General features: G+C 39.9%; 1 protein-coding gene across 8 annotated transcripts in view; it reads left to right on the forward strand.

Moving 5' to 3' along the window:
- Positions 1–23100, forward strand: part of GRM1 (glutamate metabotropic receptor 1) — a 182546-nt gene that overhangs the window by 740 nt on the left and 158706 nt on the right. For 6 of the 8 annotated variants that reach the window (XM_030268163.4, XM_030268165.4, XM_030268166.4 and 3 more), the window contains exon 2: positions 1416–2313. In XM_030268163.4, the coding sequence (XP_030124023.4) occupies positions 1551–2313 (763 nt within the window). In that variant the 5' untranslated portion in view covers positions 1416–1550. Of the gene's footprint in view, positions 1–72; positions 214–588; positions 729–1415; positions 2314–23100 lie in introns of those variants that run through there. The other 2 variants (XM_072927053.1, XM_072927051.1) reach the window with 2 other exon arrangements.

Raw genomic sequence — 23100 nt, forward strand, 5'->3', positions numbered from 1 at the left:
CGGGGCTGCGGGGCTGCCCGCGGGAGCCTGCTTCGGGCGGCTCTGCCCGCCTGCGGGCGCGGACGCGCAGCCAGGACGGCGGCTGCCCTCGGAGCGTCGCCTTCCCCGGGACCGTGTCCAGCGCCCCGCGCCGCTCGGCGGACACGCAGCCCCGCGGCCCCGGCACCCCTGCCCGCCGGCGGGGAGGGACGGAGCGGCGGCCAGCCCGGGGCGGTGCGTGCCGCGGCGGGCTCCGAGCGCCCGGAGGGGTGTGCGGGTGTGTGAGTGTGCGTGTGCGAGCAGTGCGTGTGCGTGTGCCAGCCACGGTGCGTGTGCATCCGGGGACAGCGCGGCGGCAGCTCCTGGCGGGGGGCAGAAGTTTTGGGGAAGCGCCCCGCAGTGCTGGCGGGCGGCCGAGCGGGCGGTGGCGGGGCCGGGACAGCGGGACACGGGAGCACCGAGGCAGCGGGGTGTCGGACAGCGAGACAGGAGGCTGCGGGCAGGGGACACCGGGACTGGAAGGCAGCAGAGCGGGGTGCAGCGGGGCTGGGGCCCGCGGTCCGGAGGCTGCCCCGGCTGCCGGGCGCTGTCTCGGGTGCTGACGGCTCCTCGTGCAACAGGGACGCGGCACGGCCGCGGTGGCAGCGGTGGCATCTTCGCTCCCAGCACGGCGTTTCGAGCCGCCGAGCCCTGTCGCCGGGCTCCCCGCCGCTCCCCGCCCGAAGCCTGTCTGCACGGCAGGCGTGCTGGTAAGGCACATCGGGGCTTTGCCCGCGGTTGCCTTAGTAACTAATATGTATTTTCTCCTGCTTTCATGTGTGTGTGTCCCTGACTGGATTACAGTTTTGCCCCCTACACATGAAAAAGTTAATCTAAACTGTAGAGTGCTTTTTTTCTCCCTCTCTTCGCTGACCTTTAAATGACATTTCCCGTGGCTGGCAGGGCTCGCTTTCTCTTTTTACCCACATTATGGATGGAGAAATGAAATGTCTAAACTGAGAAAGATGCCTTCAGGTAATCAGAACGCAAGGAAAGAAGCGCTTGTCACTCTGCTTTCAGGGCTGGGGCTGTGGGGCCGGGCTAGGGCTCTTCTCCGACAAGCTGCCTACCTCCAGAAACTTTTAAAACTTCCTGGGGGCAGAGGGGGTGTGTGTGCTGGCTGGAGATATGGGAAATATCCACCTTGGCTTGAAATGCAGATACGAAAAGGATTGTAGAAACTCAGCATATGTGAGTATGCATGATCGTATACCATGGCAAATAAATACATTATTTAATCCCTCTTGAAACTTCTTGTTGAGTGTCTTATTGAATCACATTGCTCTGGGCTTTTGAGAAAACAGTCATCTCTAACTGTGCAGGATTGCTTTACTGAGCTCAGGTTTGACATCGATTTCCTGGTTAGCCCATTTTATCCCCTCTTTCTATGCCACCAGGTTAAAAGTCACTAGGATGACGGCTGTCCTGGCACCTTCAAGAGTGATGCTGTGAGGCTTCGCTGTCATGGTATTTGGAGCAACCTGGCCGTCATCAGGGAGAAGCAGATACCATTTCCTACATGTCCTTAAACCATGTGCAGGCAAGGGGAGCCCATGAAATTCGTAACCTGGGTCTGGATGACATCGTGCAACAAAATGATTGGTGTGCTGCTGGTCTTTTTCCCTGCTCTGCTCCTGGAGATGGAAGTGCTGCCCAAGAGTGGTGGTCGGAAGGTTCTTCTCTCTGCAGCCTCCTCACAGCGGTCAGTGGCTCGGATGGATGGGGATGTCATCATCGGGGCCCTCTTCTCTGTCCATCACCAGCCACCAGCCGAGAAAGTGCCCGAGAGGAAGTGTGGGGAAATCAGGGAGCAATACGGCATCCAGAGAGTCGAAGCCATGTTTCACACTTTGGATAAAATTAACGCAGACCCGGTCCTGCTACCTAACATTACCCTGGGCAGCGAGATCCGAGACTCCTGCTGGCACTCCTCCGTGGCCCTGGAGCAGAGCATCGAGTTCATACGGGACTCTCTCATCTCCATCAGGGACGACAGGGACGGAGGCACCCGCTGCATTTCCGACTCGCAGACCCAGCCCCAGAGCAGAGTGAAAAAGCCCATCGCGGGGGTCATCGGCCCCGGCTCCAGCTCAGTTGCTATCCAAGTCCAAAATCTGCTCCAGCTCTTCGACATCCCCCAGATTGCCTACTCTGCCACCAGCATCGACCTGAGCGACAAAACGCTGTACAAGTACTTCCTCAGGGTGGTCCCCTCCGACACGCTGCAGGCCAGGGCCATGCTTGACATCGTCAAGCGTTACAACTGGACCTACGTCTCCGCCGTGCACACGGAAGGTGGGTATGGGGCAGCCCCGCCTTGCCGGGCCGGCCCCGGGGCGCTGCGCCCTCCGCGGCGGCTCCGGCCAGGACGCGCCTGTGCCGGGTCACCCTCCGGGGCCCGGGCCGGGGCTGCGGCTCCTCCCCGGGACAGCGCCGGCCGCTGCCGCCCGCGGGCACCGCCAGGCGAAGGTGGAGAAGCGGGGGGGAGGGTGCGGGGGTGCCGTTCCGGGGGCCGGAGGGACCCCCCGGCTGCGGGCACCGGGAGCGGGGCTCGGCGGCGGAGGAGCGCCGCTGGGGATAGGGCGTCTCCCCGGCGGTCCCGGCGCTGTCCCCATTCCCACACAGAGTGGTTCGCGTGTTTGTAAATAAAAGCTAACAGATGTGAGCAGCTGGATGTGGGGCGGGCAGCCGCTCCCCTCCGGCTGGGCCGGGGCAGATCCGTGGGATGATGCTCTCGGTCGCTACCACCGCTGGGAGTCTGACAAAACGGGATCAGGGCTCGTCAGGGACTCCAGGATTAGCTGCTGGCTTTACTGCATGTGAACTGATTTCGTGGATCTGCGAATAGTGAGGAAAGAAACTTGAAAATCCCTCCTCTGTCCTGGTAGTCCCTACAAAGCCAGGTGCCCTGGGAAAGGGCAGGTAGAGGCTCGTGCATCTTGTCTGCAGCTTGAGCAATAGTCAAAGCTATCTGTTCATAATCAACAGGTCTTCTTAATTTTAAATATCAAAAGAAAAATAGCAGTAATAACGTTATTTTAAAGAAGAGACATTGGTTTATAGCCAGGTTTATAAATTGCAGCAGTAATTGCATTTGATAGAAAATAAACTTGTGATATATTACTGCGATATTTCTGTAGTCCAGTTGTGGTCCTCAAAATGGGACTTCTAAGTATAAAATTGCAAATTTGACCACGTTATTGCTATAGTTTTGAAACTATTCTGTTTATCTGAGTGTATCTCTCGTATGGATTTTTGATTTATGATTCCCTGTGCTTACTGAGCTGACTCCACACCTTTAATTCACACAGAGATGACTAAGTAAAATGAGGTAAGAACATATATTGTGATGAAAAAAATAAAAGAATCTCCAGGAAGGGTTACATATTTACAACATTTTGAAAGGAACTGGATTGATCTGTACACCAAAACCAGAAAATGCTGCAATTTGAGGTGGCTGGGGGACAAGTGAGAGCATGAAGCAATGACCTGACATTTGCAGTTCATTTATGCCCTGTTCAGATGAGAAAATGAGCTGCTCGCAAGACTCCAACATGAGCTATTAAGATTCTCTATTGTTGACAGATATGATTAGATCCTGTGGAAGGCCAGGATGACAAATAAACATGAAAGGAGTAAATACTTAGTTGATCTAAATAGCAATCTCTCCCTTCAAGGCACTCTGGGGTGCTCTGCTAACTCACTGTGCCTGAGGAGTTGCCTCAAGGGACTGGCTGCCTCTCTGTCCCACTCGTGTTAACATTAGTGGACCTTACATCTTTTGGAGAAGATGACACTCTCTGAAGGCTAATTTAAAAAAACAAGATCATTATAAGCAGCAACTTCAGTCATTGCTTGTGATAAATTTTAATTAGATACCTATTTTTATGAATGTTACTGACTGATGAAAAATAATTGTTGTAAGATATATTTAGACTTCTGAAGTGATACTTTTGAAAATAGGGGTAGCCCACAGGGCAACACTCCTCTTAGGAAAAGTCACAACAATTTCATGGATCATGCAGCTTGAGAGTAAGATTTGCTTTTTTATTAATCTGTGTCTGCCATTCCTTTATTGTTAAATTAAAGCAAAAATGTCACTGAAATTATGTAACAAGCTTCAACTTTCGCATTTCCTTCCAGAAAGACAAGTTATTGACCCCACCCAATTGCTGTTGGGTAGATTCCAAAGACTTTCTTCCCCTTCTATTTAAAGTGAAGTTAGTATTCGTGAAAATCAGTATAAATGATTGCATTTCCATTGTTTCAAATCCCATGCATTCATTGCACTGTTAAAGGTGAAATCATTCTTCGCAGACAACACAATGCTACTCTGAACAATAGTCTGAGCAGAGCTGCTCCATCCATGCTATGTTTGGAAATATGGGGATAAAGTGTAGTCAGAAACATTCCTCCTCCACAATTACTCATAGGCCTCTACACAGTCTTTATGGTGGGCTGCAAAATGTGCTGGGAGGAATTCTAGGGCATCACTGGTTGGAGAATCCCTTCAGCAGAGACTGTGAGGAAGGGGCATGTTTCTAGAAAATGCACAGGTTGAGACTGTGAAGAAGTTAATTCTTTCCCCTTCCAAGATCCAGTTTGGCCCCCTTGCCAGAGCAGAAAAGCTGCTTTCTTCCTACCTGACCCCTGGTTCTCATGGGGATGGACAATGCTCAGCTCCTGTAGGCGCCCAGCCACAAGGGGATGCAGTGAGACCACTGAGCTGGCTGACCGCCCGTGCCAGCGAGCCACACTCCGCAGTCCTCACTGACCCAGGGCAGAGTCATGGAAACTGCCCAGGCAAATGAGCCCTTTTCCAGCCTGAACCATCCAGCTCCTCTGCTTACCCTTCCTCTGCTCCTGCAGCCTAACTGAAGCTGGCTGAATGCTGAAAACAATACCTGGGTACACAATTATAGCTTTAATGAGAATCAGAAATAAATTGCACATAATTTCTTGCCCAAGTTTATTAACATGAAGCCTATGCATGCCATAAGAATGAACATAAAGAGTTCATCTATAGAGGATGATGTCTTTAAATAGTTTGCATTTGACATGGAAATTTATTCTTCATGTGCCAATATGATAATTAATTAGTGATGATGACTTTTAACTACACTCCACACTCTGGTGCATGAAGCTGCATGGAGATGTGCCAGACTTGTTGGGATTTTTTATACAGTGGTTTATTGAGAAGTATAAACATTATCTGGATAAAACCTTCTACAGTCAATAAAATCTGTTTTCAAGGGTCCACATAACACATTGCTCCTTTTATATTAAAATTTACATATTAAACTCCACATTAAAGAAAGAAAAGGTTTTAGTTCTTTTATTCTGTATCTCAGTTGAGCATAGTTGCCCATAAATGAGAATCAATTTTTTCCCAGAACAGGAAACAGCCATTAAATGCTGTAACAAATCTGTGCATCTGTCAGTGTAAGGCTGTGTGTAAGTAGTTGCAAAGCATTTTCAAGGATATTATTTTTTTACGTTTTCTTCAAAGATAATTCAATGTTGGAGTTCTTGGAATGTCTATATCTCAGATTTTAGGCTTGAAAGTCATTCTCATCTTGAAATGCACACAAGTGGATGCTGAACTTTGAGCCAAAGCTTCCTATGGAAATCAAAGGCAACAAAAAAAGCATGGGTTAAATTTGGGCACAATACTTAGTGTGATAAGGGCAGAAAAAGTGACACTTACCAAGGGTAATTTCCAAGTGAGATATTCTGGTCTTTAGCAAGATAACCTCAGAGTCAGGTATTCTTAACTTGGAGCAGGCAGCCACTGGTGATTTGGTAACACTGTGAAGAATTAAGGGGACCCTTTCTTCCTTTCCTGGGGAAGAGCCCCCAAGCTACCTCCAACACAAGGCAAGACACAGCAAGCACCACTGCTATGCTACTTTCATTCTGAAGGCAGAGAAAATGAATTTCTGGGGTTGCCACCAGAAAATGCAGAGTGGTTATGAGATCGCTGTAGGTTACACTGACTTCCAAAACCCACAAGACAACTTCACCCGGGCTAGTGATCGGCATGAAGTCTCCAGCAAATCCCTCACTTTTACCTGTTCCTCTTGTACATGGAGCAGGAGAGATGATGGTGTAAGTAGTCCTTTTATCACCTCATCTTCTAAGTACCCCACTTCTGAATAAACGAATAGAAATACTTAGCACCTGTGCCTGGATTCATTTCAATCACTGCCTACCTGTTAGCCTTATAAAATGTGTGTGAGCATTCATTTGAATGCTGCTTATAACTTATGGACCATGCTTATGCTTTATTGTACAAATACCCCTTTATAAACAAGATTTCCATTCCAACAGATTAACATGCAGACTTTGCAGAAGCAACTTTGGAAATGGAATGATTAAGATAATTGCACCAAATTTGTACTGTTTAGAAATTAATTTTAGAGAACAGTGAGATGTTTCTGGACTTGATTAAATTTTGTCAGATTTGTATTGCCAGGCTGTTCCTTTTTCTTGAGTATAAGGCTTAAAATGAACTATGATGAAGCAGATGGCACAATTGTAAAGACTTTCAGATCAAAGTAGATGGTAAGTATATTATCTTCACAATGATTTTTGATAACCTGACTGCTGCACACTATCCATTGTACATGGATAACCATAAGCATGGTTATATATGTTGGAAAGAGGATGGAAAGGAGCTAGTCCTATACTTTATTGCAAATTTCAGAAGAAATAACTTCATTCAGTAGAACCCACTAAAGTAGCTTTAGATATGATGGTAGATAACTCTTCTGTTTAAAGATAAATGGGGTCTATTGATCAAATACCTCAAAGGAATGGTTTTCATAAAATTGTGTTTAATTTCTCCAAGGTGTTTCTGACAATGTTTTATTATTAATTCTATGGTGTCACTCAATGATTAATACTTTTTGATAAAATTATTGTCAGGCAACAGAATAAGGAATTCCAGTTCAAATGTTTGGAGCTCTAGAGAGTGCAAATGTTTCTATAGGTACCAACAATTACAAAAATGGTCTCATTAGGAGCGTTAGGTTAAGCTCATGTAGTGGTATGAATTGTACTGAGATGTGTGTTCATAAATGCATATTTCAATCTACTTTGTTTTGTGTTTAACTTGTTTCACTAATCATCTTCAGATGCTTTGTGACACAAAGAAAAGAAAAGGCATATATTCCAAGGAAAACAGAAATTTGCTTCAAAACAAGTATCCCTACATTGGATGGATCCCATTAATTGTATTAATTAGAAGGTGCTTGGAGAATAATTTTCATATATTAACACTGGAAAAATTATGGCTGGTAACAAACAGTGTAAAGATCAAGAAAAATTCCTTCTTGAAAATATATTGCTTTACATTGCTCCTAAATTCACAAATAGTATAGCTTTTCAACTACACAACTGGCAGTTATATCAGCTCAAAAGGTTCATCGAACTCCTGTGGCTGCCTTCTCAGCAATACTGCTGGAGTTCATATTTATCAGTCAGCACAATGTGTTCATTTGTGCTTTATTTTTTCCTACATTATGTCCTTGCTATCAGATTTTTATGTCCTACAATCCTTGTTAACTCCTGCAGGTTTCTTGTCTCACTGAAGACTTTTAGAAATGGTAAATGACCTTAGGTTTCTCAAAAAGCTACATACAAATGCCTCTAAAATATACCTTTGAACCTTAGGCTCATAACATGGAGGTGCTTGCACTGAGGTTTCTTCAACAGAAAACAAAAAGCTAAAAACATGAAGTAAAATGGAGTAAATTTATATAACTAAAGAAGTGTCACACACTGAGAAAGATTCTTTAGGGGCCTGATACATCAGTGAGCTGGTAACTGTAGTGAGAGACCAGAAGCATTGCACCTGCCAAATGCAGCCCAGAAAAATGCTGATCAAAGCCATTACTAACTGGGGCTCTCTGACCTGCACAAAGCAATACAGGGATTTCAGGTTATCTTCTGGGTGGCAGGAGTGCTTGCTGCATAAGCCACTGTCACAGATGGCAGTAATTAACACATGTGCCTGCAGCCTGAGCTGGAGGGCCAGGAATCGATTGGACATGATTGCACCTGAAAATACTGTACTTTCACCCATGGGTATCTAAGGAATGCTAAGAGTTATCACCAGAGCTGGTTGGAGAGAGGCGTGTAAGGGACAAACGCCATCCAGCGGGCAACCAACTCAGGTTTTGCAGTCTAATTTTTCAATAGTGATTGAAAAATATTATTATTGTTATTATATATTATAATATATATATATTATAATATACATAATATAATTATATATATATATATATAAAATATTATTATTATTACTGTTATTGCTATTAAAGTACATCTTAAAGAACAGTTTCTAAATCTGATTTGCCAGCAGAAAGTTGGCTGTTGAGAGAAAGGCTAAATATGAAAAGAAACAAGAGCAGGACATAGCACATCTCCCCAGTTCCAGTCTGTAGCAAGTTCCCAAGCCCTAGGGCTACCAGCCACCTACTAATGTTTCCTTAGGGGTTTGTCCAACCCCATTTTGTATCATTTATACTTTGGTCTCTAAAATCACAGCATGGTTAAGGCTGGAACAGAGCACTGGAAGTCATCTAATCCAGCCTCCCTGCTCAAGTAGGATCCACTAAAGCATGTTACTCAGGATTTTGTCCAGATGGCTTTTGTATATTACCTGGGGAGGATATTCCACAATCTTTCTGGTCAGCCTGTTCCAGTGTTCAGTAACACTCACAGTAAAGAAGTTCTCAATCTTATAAACTAATTGTATCTTGTGTGAAGAAATGTTTCCTTAAAACTATTATTTTTTAACTGCATTGCCTTCAGAAGTTCATACAAAACTATTTATCATTTATTAATCCTGATCATTATTCTGTACTTCTAATTCCAATATGAAATGTGGGTAAGCAGAGCTACGTTCAGTATTCAGGGCAGGGGTAAATCATGGTTAAACTCCCTTGTCAGGTAACAATTTCAGTATTGCTCTCTGACCTTTCCTGATAAACTTCCAGTTGTCCATTACTTTTTTAATTACCTCCTTGCACTGAATGAATGTTGTCAGAAAAGACCTTAAAATTACCACAAAATCTTCTTTGTAAAAGGCAAGGCTTACTTCAGAGGCCAGTGCTGTACACAGGGTTTTCCTTATGTGTTACCTTTACTTTATTAACACAAATTTAATTTCCTACACTTTGGTTCCTATCTGTTAGCCAATTATTAATCCAGGACCTTCTATTCTATCCTATCCTGTGTTACCTCTATTTCTGTCAGAGACTTTAATAAGAGACCTCGTCAAAAGCTTTCTTAAATCCTAAGTACTCTATAGTATTACTCATATGATTATCTCCTCCAAAAAAGAAGTCTGTTTAGCTTCTAAGATATATGGGGGTTTTTCTGAAAAGTTATGTTAGTTTTTCCCTGATATGATATATTTATTTACTTGTAGCTTAATACTGTTTTGTCATTGTTCCTACCAATTAGCTTTGTGAAGAAATATCTGAAGTCTGCAGAAATATTATGTCTGTTTTTCACTGGATTACCCTCTATGCCTCTCCACTCTCCATAAATTCAGTTAAAAATGAAAACTGATATGTGAAAGTATAACATTTCTTTTCCTACTTTACTGCTTGCTTTTGTGCTAAGGCCCCTGTAACTGGTATTAACATGCCATGATAGAAAATCAGCTGGTATTGGAAATTTGTTGAAGTCCACCTTATGAATTTGGATTTGTCCTAAAATATGTTCTATTGACACTCAGAGACAATGATTCATTTCTATCCTACATAAGGAATGACCATTGTGTGAGAACTCTCCTATCCGCCTTCTCTGGCAGTGCAGACTGAGAGAATTAATTTAACTTTTCTGTTGTGGTTTTATCTTCCCTGAGTGCTCTCTTTATATAATTGGCTATCATTGAATATCAGGCTAGTTTCCCATTTCTTGAATATTTGAAGAATGATGGGTTATTAGATTCTATGCCTTTATGTCTCAGAATTATTTCTTCTTGTTTTTTTCTGGTTTTGTATTTCAATTGTCAAGGTATACCCTGTTTTCTTTCCCTCATTAGGACACAACTTAGACTTTTCCAAGTATTTGTTTTAATTTTATTTATTTTGTTTTGTTTATTATAATTGCATTAGGAAATTTACTTTTTTTGCTTTATCATGCCAGCTTTTATAATCCTTTTAGAACTTTGGCTCTGACTATTCCTGACTAATTTTTATGTAATTTTTTTAGTATTTCACTCTCTTGGCTACTCCTTTTAATGTCCTTGAAATTAGCTTTCTCATCTTGATATAGTTTATTTTGCTTTGAATTAAACATTACTTTAACTTATTTTTTTATTTTACATATTGCTCTTTTCTGTCCAAATATCACTAAAGTCACAATTGCAGACCACATTTTGGATGGTTAGGTCTTAACAATTTGTATATGGCTTAAGACTAAATCAAGAGTTACTTCTTCTTTTGTGAGTTCAATGAGCAAATTAGTAACACAAGAAACACATGAAAAAGAAATCAGTGCACAGTATGTAAGGCTTGCCTCCATTTTCCAATATCTAACCTACATTCTGGCACTGCTACCTACAGAGCCAGAGCATTATAATAGCATTTTGTGACATGGGCATTGTGCATCACAGGCTGTTTCCTCATTTGCTGTGCCACTGCCTAAGTGGCTTGTGTCTACCAAAGACCAGTGTGACAGATATATTTCATTTTACTGACAAGTGATATTGTTTGTATCACAGTCCTTTGTTCAAACAATTTTCATTCATAATCTCTCTTGAATATTTTTATAAACTTCTTAAAGGATATTTGAATTATATTAACAGCCATCAATGATTTATAAGTCCCTTGAAAATTTGACAGTGTTATTTTAAACATGGGCATTTGGCAATTATGGTAGACAAAGCAGAGAAAATAATGTCCTGTGCTGGTGCAGAGAGCAAGCGTAGCAATAAGGCACCTGTCAAACGCTCATTGAAGTTAATTGGTGGCCCCCTGTGGACTCCAGTGGATCCTGAATAGAGCTCAGCACAGCCATCAGATGTTGTCTTTTCAGGTTATTGAGCTGACAATACTCAGAAAGCCGTAAAAATCTTCAGGGGTAGTGAATTCCACATCTAGGTGTATGCCATAGTTAATTTGGAGTAGTGTAAAATTGTGCAAAAACAGAACTGTGTTTGTTGGATTTGCATAGATATTAGAGGATATTCAGATACATAACTTTTCCCTTCCACCTAGAAGGAGGCTGAATCTTGAATGAGTTCTTCCCATTCAAGCTCCCCAGTGAATTTAACTCTTGCTTCTCTTTGCGAAATGTGGTAGGAACAAGCCTTCATTTTCTTAAATTCAGTGGTTTCACTAGCAACATTCATTCTTATTAATCTGCGGATACAGATGGGTTTGCACGAGCTAGTAATTTCCCAGACATTTATTCAAACAAAACTCATCCTAGAAAACAGCAATAAGGACCAGACTTGAATATCGTTCAAATGACAACTATTGGGAATCTGAATAAGTGTTCATAAATTCTCTTTTAAAATGTTTGGCCATGCTCCATTGAACATTGAATATATTTTCCTAGGTGGAGTAGAATATAAATATAAAAGATAAATTTGCAATTAGTTGCCAGGAAGTGAGAAAACCTTTGAAGACTGTTTTTAAGCCTTTCTTACCCTTGTGATGTTGTGGAAAGGCTTCAGTAAATAGAAATTTGACATGTAGAAGTTCGTGCTGGATATTGAAATTGGTGATCCTCCTAATGAGAATGTATTTCCCTAACTGCAAGTTCCACATGAGTAGATTTCAGTCTCTTGCCAAAACAGCAAATATGTGAAACGGAATATTGGTAGTACTGTTGAGAAATGCTGTGTTATGAGCACTGGAAAACTGTAGGATTATTTGAGAGACTAGAAAGTAAAAATCCACTCCTATTGAACTATTCATAAAGGGTTACAGTGGCAAGCTGACAGCATTCTATTGGAGGATTCCCTTATTTTCCAGGCCATATTTCCTGGGAGGATAAACCCATGCAGCATCGGATTAAAAACTCTACTGCTGTCAGCTATATGAAGCAAAGTGCTGAGCTGGGACAGCTGCTCCACTGGAACAAAAGTGTTGAAGATTTTGAGAAGGGGGAATCAGCCAGACAGCAGCCCTGACAGCGGCCCTGGCAAACTGGGTGTCACTTAGTCCTTTCTTGTTCCCTTCCACCCTCAAGGCACTACAATTGTGGGTCTCAGGTGTCACTGCATTTCCAGTTAAATAGGCTTAACCTTCCTCTTTCAGGTGGATACCTGTACAACTCAAACCATTCTTTGTCCCCTGTCAAGTTAGACCAGGACACCAACATCTGACAGCTCAGTCTGAGCATACTAAGTGACATGATGTCAGTGTGTGTCACCTAGAGGCAGAATTCCTTCCCTCCCACAGAGTGCCAACCTGGAAATGTCGTTAGGACAGGAAGGTTCTCCAGGAGTTCCTTATGGATTTGTCACCAAACTCAGAAAGAGATAAACAATACTCTATTAAACATATGCCCCTAACCATGCCCTACTCGTGTCCTTCAATGCTAACATCCCGAAAAAGGGTAGAATCAGGATGTAGTGAAAGTGGCATTGAGACAGTAATGTGCAAAACTGATGCTGTGAAGTTGAGTGAGTCAACAAATATTGATTTCAATATATTATAGACCAGACAAAAATGGACAGTATTGAGTTATACCAAAAATCCAAACACAAAAGACAAATGAGCTATGCCAGACAACTCTGGCTACCAAGATGGTAATCCTCAGAATAATAGTAAGATGGTGATGCAGACTTCAGCTGACAAAAACCTGTAATTAAATTAAAACAAATCAGTGTGATGCTATGAAGAATTGCTCTTCTCAAACAAACCTGATTTTATTCCCTGATGAAAATGCAAACTTGGTAGTTACAGATTGAAAGTGCAGATCAAGTATCTTAGATTTCTTTTCAGGCACTGAATCAGTATTACAGAATATTTTTATTGAAAAAGCACTGTGCAATGTCAGAAAAACAGATGTCCCATAAGTTTAAGCTCAGCACACTGATCTCAGCAAATCAAGGGTGACCATCAAGTACAGCTTACATAGGAGAATTGTGTCCTTGAAAGAAGTCCTAATGCACTTTATGATTATAGAGGAACTATGTATGAAAAAAATTCCCAACCCAAAAGCTAATGTCATCCTTGAGAAAGTGGGAACTTCACATAAATCTAAAGATAAATAATCTTAATTTTGGTATTTGTTCAGTTCTGTTGTCAACTTTTAAAAATCAATATTAGGATATTGAAAAGAGATAGAGATAAAACCCGGAACGATTTGAGGGCTGGAAAAAAATTGCTTACTAGTAGGAATCCAGACCAGCTGGAGATGAAGTTTTATGTGTCAAAAATGCTTCCTTTTCTCCAAGCAAACAAAGCCACTGGGAACTACTGGGCTCTGCATCCTAATGGTTAAATGCAAAACAAGCACTGATCCCTGGTAAGCCAACAAATTCCAATTAGAAAAAGACCAATGTTTTCACTTGTGCTAGAGATTAATTGCTGAGATAAATGACTGAGGAAAGTTCAAACTAATGACTGAGGAAAGTTCAAACTTTTGATGTTGTCTGATCAAAATAGCTGCAGATATTCCAGAACAGTTTTATTTGAAATGCATGTGACTGGAATTTGATAGATGGTAGTGGACATAGTAAGAACTGACAATTCTTTTGCCATTAAATCTTGATCATTTGTGAATAGTTTTAGTTATGTAAAGAGGTGAGAAAAATGTTTTATGTGAAGAATATCTTAATGTTTTGTTTATTCAGCTGATTAGGAACAGCCAAAGTATGCTGTGCTGATGATACTGATTGTAGAGGAAGAGAAACTCAGAACAAAATAATCCCATCAGTCAAATTAAGCCCACTGTTTCAGTTTACACGTGTTTAAGTCAGTATTTGTCCTCTCATCAGCAACTGGTCCCTGTAATGGATTTTGCCCTTAGAGTACAGAGCCCCAGTTGCTACTGGTTTTGTTTGCTTGGGGAAAATTTCCATTTGCATGTGGAATTTATATTTCACTTATTCTCTTACTTGTGATACAGATGTTGCCCCCTGTGACTGAAGAAAACCACAAGTTTTCTAAAAAAGATGCAATGACATTTTCCAGAGGTCTCACCAATTAGAATACTGATTTATACCTAAAATGATTTAATTCACGTGACAGCTCATGCAAAGTAAATTAATTGAAAAACACTATGAATGAAAGCTAGAACTTGATAGCTAGGTTAATTAGCATTCTTACCCAGCAGTTTTTCTAAATTAATTTAGTGCTGAATTTCCGATTATCTGTTTTAATTTTAGGAGATAGAATATGGACATCAATATTTTCTGGTTGTTTCAGATCCCAACCAACATGTTATAACACAATGCCTTCAAGACAACTTAGAGTATAGTCATGTTTGTAAAATCCTTTGTCCTTGTCACATCATGTACTTCTGACTTTTCTACTGAGTCCAAATATATGTGAAATAATGCATTCCACCTTTGTCATAGAGGTGTTGTTGTCTGTGAAGTGAGAAACAGGAATGCACTGGTACCATGAATATTCAGAGTCACATAACTGCTTTTTATAGCTCATACCCTGAGGATAAATGAATAATAATATTGTCTTCAAATTTCTGGTAAACCATCTGTATTCAGGACTATGGTTTGACTGTAATGAAGTCAATAAGGAGCTATTGACAGAAATTTAGCCATGATGATACTGTGTGATAATCTTGTAAGGTGCAGAATGCTCTTGCTTGATCCCAAATGGCAAGTGAATGCTATCTTAACTTCAGGCACTTGGATTATGGAGGGCAAGAACTAACCACACACTTAAACAATACAGTTTCTGGGAGTAGATTGGAATCACAGCAATGCCTAGTGCCTTACAAGATGAGGCTGGTTGTGCTTATCTCACATTAAAGACAGGCTTTCTACTGATAGAGCAGACATTTATAAGCTTTGTAAGGGACTCTGCAGTGGGTGAGTAGGGGGAAACCAAAGAGTCTTAGAACTGTGCATATCAAGGGATTATGAAAATTGATGAGTGGGTGAAATGAAGACAGGCTGCAACCCACTAGAGAAAAAAGGCAGGATTTTGGATGTGCTGTTTTGAAGTGACAAAACAGTTAGTCGCTACTACCTTTCTTAATTTAAAGTGAAGTGCTGAAAAAACTTATTAGGTTTCTTTTCTAATTTCTAATTATTTTCTAATTTTATGAATAGAAGATCAAGGTAAGTAGGCAGCTAACTGAATGTTGAAACTATTGTATTTACCCATGTAAAAGCTATGATTTATTTTTAAGTATTTTGTTTATTTTGCTTTAATTACTCATTTGCTATACTGGATTACACTATGGTAAATGTCACCTGGATTTTTTTCTCTCTCTGTTATAATGAATAATCTTAGAATGCTAATTTGTATGTGCTTAAATTCTCAAGCTTAGGCAGCTCTTTTATCATAATACATGCAGGAAAATAACACACAAAGCAGAAAAAGAAAGAAACTACTTCTGTGTCTCTGCCACACAAAGATTTCTGATGTAAAAAGCTAATGGGTTTTTTGGTGTTGCCAGGCTTCTTCTACTTCTAGAAACTTCAACTCTCAAGGATGCTATTTAAATTGTCTAGCCTCTAACAAATACTAATTTAAAATTTGGAGCACACAATGTTTTGTGAAACAGAATTTTAAAAAAATACATAGATCATATTTAGAATAGGCCCTATCTGTGCTGCCTTCCTTCGTAGGAAGGTTTCATTTTCTAACAGCAGCATGCAGAAGGCAACTGGAAGCGACCACGAAAGGGCACGAGGCTGCCTTGTTCTGGGGGGAAATTTGTTGATATGACAGGATTTTTGCTGAATCATTTGCTTTTGCTGAATCAGCACCCTAGAGAAACAAAAATATCATCTAGGAATCTTCTAATTGTCTCTACCTCTGACTCCAGGTCTCATCATCCCATCCCATAATAATCATAGCCAATACTTTTCTGTATGTTGCCTCCTAATCTTTCCTACAACTCCCTCTCCCAGGCTTATATCTCAGAATCTATATTGATACTTAGAACAATCTCTAAAAAGCTCAGTTGGCTTTTTATTGTTTTTGGAAGGTAGTGCCTTCTGGAAAAGCACACAAGTACTGCAAAATCACTCATCTCCAGGGCTGTTCTTTTCAAGTTTTTAATGTAATCCACCAGATTTTTGTCGCTTGGAAAGTAAGGCATAAGCATCTCTGAACCACACAGAATGTATGATCATGCCCTCAGTCAATTGCAAGCACATTTTCTCTAGACTAAAAAACTAAATGCCTGAGCTGACCTTAGTTTTCAGACAGGCAAATAATTTGAAAAAATAGCTTTTTAGTCATTACAATTAAATAATAATTGGCTTTTCCTACCTCTGGATTATTTTAATATAAGAATAAAATTAACTTTCAATTTAATGTCATTGATGTCCCTTGAAGATTTGCCACTGATTTCTGTAGGAAGAAGTTTGGTTTTAATTATTATACAATTTCAAGGTAAATATACACTCATATAAGCAAACTGTACATGTATATGAGGAAAGAGGGTTATAAAACATGTAACCTGAGGGAAAGCCTGTCTATCTCACAAATAGAAACAATATTTATTCAGTTTGCCTTACTTTTGTGCAGGAAGATTTCAGGGATACATTCTAAAAGTGTTAATCTCTATAAAGAATTGCTCCATGGTAATGTAAATTTGAATTTAAATCTCATAGTAACTTCATGCTGCTACTAATGATCTTTGTGGTGACAAAGTCCATTGCTACTTAGAATAAAGGGAAAATGCTTTTCTCTACACTGTAGTCAGAAGCACCAATAGGCAAAAGCATACATTTTAATAAAAAGAGGGACAGGGTAGAGCACACTTGCAAGCACAGATGCTTTACCCTTAATTTCTGCAACTTTGATTTTACTCAGAGCATTTAAGCTCTGTAAGTAGCAAGAAGTTCTGCTCACTGTCAATTAGGAGTAGACCCAGTAGAAAAGAGGGATCTAAATATGTGTCATAGTTAAATGAAGAGAACACAACAAAATAAATGTTTTCCCTTAGCCTAACACGCCTTGAAATGGTGATTGGTTGCACCTTGGCTTTAGAGATAGTGATTCATTCATGCATTTATTATGGAAAAGTGCTTAGGACAACTGAAATTATTTCAACATTAAGAAAATGTTTTATCTTGGGGGACTCTTAAGGGCTAAGAAAGGACACATGATAGGGGCTCTTATTATAAATGTTATCTCACTGATGACACTAACTGAAGAGGTTATGGATCACCTTTTCCCTGAGAAGAGGAGAATACCATGTTTTGAAGCATTACTCTCAAATGTGACACTGCTGTGTTTTGCAAGAACTCTTTATGTGTTTGTTATTCCCTGTGGAGGGTTGACCCTGACCAACAGCCAACACAGCCACGCACTCATCCCTCCCCACTCTGTGCCAAGGGGACAAGGAGAGAAAATTGGTAGAACAAGAGTGAATCCAAACAGCTGCAAATCCAAATCACAGCCCATACAGACTGCTATGAGGAAAGTTCACTCCATTGCAGTCAGATCCACTAGAATCCAGCTCAAGAAGCCCCCTATTCAGTGATTAAGCCACTCTCCTATGTGAAAGATGTATTTTCTTACTCTCTCAGGTTGAAATTGAAGCTATATTGTCCACTTTTCTGATGAGTGATCCAAATGCCGAACTGCTTGATTTGAACTTTCATGTCTGCAGAGGCCTCATTGAGTTTGTAACATCACACTGAAACTTTCACAACTAATACCTTAGAGATAATGGCATTAGCATTTCAAACTCTAGCCTCTCAAGGACTTAGAAGTGTAAAATTATTTAATCTTGATTTACAGCCTAGAGCACTCTTATGGACAATTCCTAAGTTGCATGCTTTGTGCTTAAGCAGCCTGGATACCAGTGTGACCAACTGTACTGATGAAATATAGGAATATATTACAGATAAATGACATTTCATGTGCTTCAGTTAGAAAGTCTCCATTTTTAAGATGTTCCCAAGGGTTGTAGAAGTTGTGGTGTTGTAAGAACTTTAACTGTTTTGAAATAGGAGATATATTTTAGGAATACAGAGTAGAGACAGAGGTCTAGCCTTAGTGCCACTTGAGCAGAAGTTTCCCAAGACAAAGTTCAACTTAAAAATCACAATTCTCCAAGCATTTTATTCAAGGATGCCTTACATTGTAAAATTGTATGTGTACACTTAACTCACTCTGAAATCCAGCCTGGTAAGTTCCTTAATACCAATGGATGTCTTCAAATGTTGTTCTAGAATTTAATTCCTCCTACAATTAAAACCTGCTTAATGCTTTATTTTTGGATGTTGCTTTGGAGTTTGTTTGTTTGTTTATTTGTTTTTAATTTAAGGAAGAGACTCAACTTTTGTATAGCTCACTTAAAGTCACATCCTTCTGTCTTTCATGATCTTGATGGCTACTCTTTGAGATTTCACCATTTTTCTGTTAATTTGTAATGCTGGATATTGGTGCAGAAGCAGTTGTAATACTGTGAATTAGAGGTAAGGTAGTATAATCTCTGTTACCACTGTACCACATTTATTTACAAAACTAAACTTCAATTCTATTTTTTTAGCCACAGCATTACCTTCAGGGATTATCTGTTATAATTACCGTGCCAGTAATTGCATCCTGTGATGGACTCCAATATTCCTTATGCATAGCATTTTTAGTTCTTGAAAGTTTAAATTTATGTGTGTATTTAACTGCATATTCCCTTGTCTCTGTCCAGTCTACTGACTAACCTAGATCAGACTGCATTGGTAACTTGTCTCCCAATCTTTCTGTCAGTTGTAAATATTATTGGTAATGCTTTTGTATTTTTGCTTTTCCAGGTCACTGATTAATGTTAACTTGTAAAATCTAAGGACAGATCATTATGGGACACAATAAGATGCATCCAATCAATTAGTGTTCCTTTACTGCAAGTGTATATTGAAACCTACCAGCCAGATTTTAATCTATTTTATGTCTGCAGTACTGATTCTTATCATTCCAGGCTCATAGCCAAAATGTCACCCAAAATGAAGGTAGATGTCCTGTGGAAATTGAATAGTATTGCATTGATTACATTACTTTTTATAACCAAGATTATAAATTCAATTATAAGAGATGATTTGGATAACTGAATTGTAAACACCTAGTTTCCACATATACATAATGTCTGGCAACCCTTACACTGCCCCATTCGCTTAATATTTTTTGTACACAAATTCCATGTCAGCTGACAAAATAACCTGCTATTTTTTCCAAAATGGATGTCAGGCTGACAGACCTGTAATTACTCAGGTTAACTCACTTATCCTTTTAAATATTGCAGAACACTGCCTTTGTTGCAGATCTCTGGCACTTCATGACTGCCAACAGCTATTGAAAATAGTGTCTAGTATTTTAGAGGCTCGTCAGCAACTTCTGTCAGAAGTTATCTGAACACATCTATATAAAAATTCCTGAGCCTTTGGAGCTGCTACTTGATTTCCTTCTGAGTTGGGAAGGGACATTACCATTCATCATCCCCATCAACACCGTCACCATCTACTGGTATGTATACATTATCTGTCTCTTTCCCAAAATACAGAAAATAAAAACTTACTAAAAGATTCTTTCTGTTCTGCAGAATCCCTTTTAGCACTGTTCCATTATTATTGTTCCTTTTTTTCTTTCTTTTCTGAAGTTCCCAGCTTCTAAAGCTTCTCTTTTACTGTTTGGACTGCAATATCACCAGCCAGATGGCATAACTTCATTTTTTTCTGTAAGAGTTCAGATCTAAGCAAAGAAAGTGGCTGGGAGGGAGTACTGAGAGAGGCAAAGGAAGGCTCAACTTTGCTGCCCAGTTTTAGGATCCACATTTTAGGATCTGCCAGGAGCAACCAACCTGCTTCCCCAAAGCTTTCACCTGTCCCTATATCCTAGGACCCCTCCTGCCACTGCTAATGCTTTTGACTAACTTTGAGTCCAAAGTTAATCAAAGCTCCAGCTACAGATCTCCCTGTGTAGGAGATGACTGGTGGTGCTGTGTGCTCAGAAGATGGAAAATCTCTAATGGTATCTCTCAGAAAGATTGCCCAGTCAACATTTGGCACTTGAGTCATTGTTGTGCCTTTAGTTGTGCCTGCAGTTGGGTTTTGCATTGTTTTGTTTCTCAAGGATGGTAAGCACAGCAGTTTTCACAGGGGAAATGTCTATTCCAAGTGTCGTGTTCTGACACAACTCTATGAGAAAAGAAAGAAAAATGCTCATTTGTGGTTCAGAAAAAGACTTCATAGCACCCCATTGGTAAGAGACAAAACCAGCTTGTCTGTCTCTTGCTCTGTATACATGCATGAATATACAGAAGTGCTTCAGTTATTTTTCATTGACATTGTCTTTTATCTTCATCAACCTCTGTTAATATGAATACCCACTCAGAATAAAACATTGCTTAGGAGGGGAGAAAAAGTGACTACTAATTCACTCAAATTAAGTGTCAAGAAAAAAATAGCAGAAATCTCAAAAAAATGTTAAGAAAACCAAAATGTTTTCTGCCTTTGCATTTTCTTCATATTTGTTAAATTAAGATTGCAGGCATTATGTCAGATGAGCAGCAGTGCTTGTGAGAGTGCATTTATCAAGTGCTAACAAGAGGATGAAGGAAAATTGAAATGCCATTACAATCTTATTCTTCTTTTAAAGTGAAGTACTAAATTTTGCACTAATTCATTCAGAAAGATGATATTCTGACAGAGCTGACATCTATAACAAAATGTGACTAAAATGGATGCAATTCAGGAAGTGATGTTTCATCTTTTCTTCCTAGCACTATGATGTCAATGTAATAGATAATTCAGATTTGGATTTCTTTTGTCTTAAATCCATTTATCTTTGATCATCAATAATTTTTGTTATAGGCAGACACATACTTATAAAAAGAGCAAAATCATTATCTTCTTTGACTAAAAAAATTTAAGTAATTAATCTGATTAATATTGCCAAGGAAAACTGTCCCATCTAACCTCTATTCCCAGTCAATGTATGTGATAACATTTTAAAATATGATGTTGTTAACAACCTGTTCTGTCTCAGGTTGGATTTTTTCATTGGGAATGCAGACATTACTATAGCTACTGATGAGACTTAACAGAAAATCGAGTACTGTGGCGGGAGCTCCTGCAAGTTACTTTCCTATAAAACTTCAGTTACAGCTCTCTTTGGGTTGTAGGGTTGACAGCAAGGCTGGTAGTGAGTGTTCCAACAAGATACTGCAGAGGTTTTTTAGATGTCATTTTTAGTCTTGATTGTTTGCTGCTTATTGAGGTAAACTCTAATCTTTGGCTGAGAAGTGCCAAGTGAAACTTGTCACACCAAGGTTTTAGTCCAGATAAAAGCTCTGCCATTCCTGAGCTTTTCTTTAGATGTTACAATGAGGCTTCTCTAATGCTCACTGAGTGAAAGTGGTTACAAGGAATGCATCAGCCACTACTCTATTAGGAAGCAGTACAGGGCACAAAGCTGCCAGACCACTGCACTACTTCAGAGGTCAATTAAGGCTTACATGAAGAGAGGTCGTCCTCACCGGGCAGATGTACTTGGAGTGTGCTACCAAACTTTGTTGCAGCACCACTGAGAGCCTAGCTTCTACTTAGTTGTCTTTCTGAGAGTGTTTGCTTTCCCCCCACAACTGAACAAATAAAAAATCTTAGTGAACAAAAGGGTCAAAAAACATAATTATGGACAGTTCTTTTGGCTGCAAAGTGCTATACAAGAGATTGTTTCAGAAGATCCCTGTATGTTAATTCAGTAAAAAAAGTTTCTCTTTTTTCCTTTTTTTTTATAATTGCAGTAAAGTGTCAGACATTGCATTAAAAGTACTATCTTCAAATATCATCTCTAAATAAGAAGTTAAACTTAGCCCTAGCAGGGTCTGGTGATTTACTTTATTTCTATCAGATCCTATTTTGTTTCCTCTCTAATATCTTAATTTTGTTTTTAGCTTATCTTATTTGTTTCATATGCCCACTTTGTTAGCTAAGGAAGATGCAATAAGGCAGTTTGGATATACTGTCATTGTATACTGTGAGAATTCTCAGAGGCATTGTATAAGCCTGAAACTCTCAATTTTTTTCAGCAGTCATTTGCTTGAGCCTCTGTTTTTGAAAAATAAAATCAGTAGATATTCAGTCTGGATAAATTTAGACTTCTTTTAAAGGGGCACCATGGAAATGTTTGTGTTCCATTTAATAAGAGTTTGAAATTTCCCAGAAAACACTAACCTAAGATTAGGGCAGACAAACTATTTAAGGAAAAATGGAAATCCTTATGCAAAAATGTTATGCCAGTAGTCATCAGCCTTTATTATTGTTGTAGAGTAAAGCCTTTTCACAGAATCACAGAATATTCACAGATTTGGAAGGCACCCACAAGGTCTGAGTCCAGCTCTTAAGTGAATAGCCCATAAAGAAATCAGAAGAATGGATACATTTCATTTTTAGATATATCTTGACGAAGTGAAAGAAAGATCTTTCACTTCAGCTGACCTTTATCAGACTTCAAAAGCTTTTTTTGCAGAGCCATTTGTTTTCTCTGATTCTTTAGTAAGCTTGCCTTGGCTCTTTCACATAAATAAGATATATTTTATAGTTTTCCAGAGTTCAGTAACAATTTCTGGGGTTTTCTTATACTGTTAGATTTTTCCACTCTGTACACTGAGAATTCTTTTAATTAATCTCAAAAGATACTTGGTTTAGCTCTTAGATTCCCAAAAGCCTATGAGTGGGTTTTGTCAACTATGCCTTTGTGCTTTTAAACATGGCCTCACTGTACTGCTGTATCTGTAGAAAATACAGTCCCCTTGCATCTGTACAGGCAACAGACACCCAAGGAATGTTGGAACCAAGAGAGGCAAAAGTGAGGAGATGAGTGCTGCTGATATTTCTTAAAATCTCCAAACTTACACAGCCTTCATCCTTTGGCCTCCCTCTGCATCAAGCTGCAGTGGCATTTTAAAAAT

The sequence above is a fragment of the Taeniopygia guttata genome, chromosome 3 (assembly GCF_048771995.1).
Source record: "Taeniopygia guttata chromosome 3, bTaeGut7.mat, whole genome shotgun sequence".
Lineage (NCBI taxonomy): Eukaryota > Metazoa > Chordata > Aves > Passeriformes > Estrildidae > Taeniopygia > Taeniopygia guttata.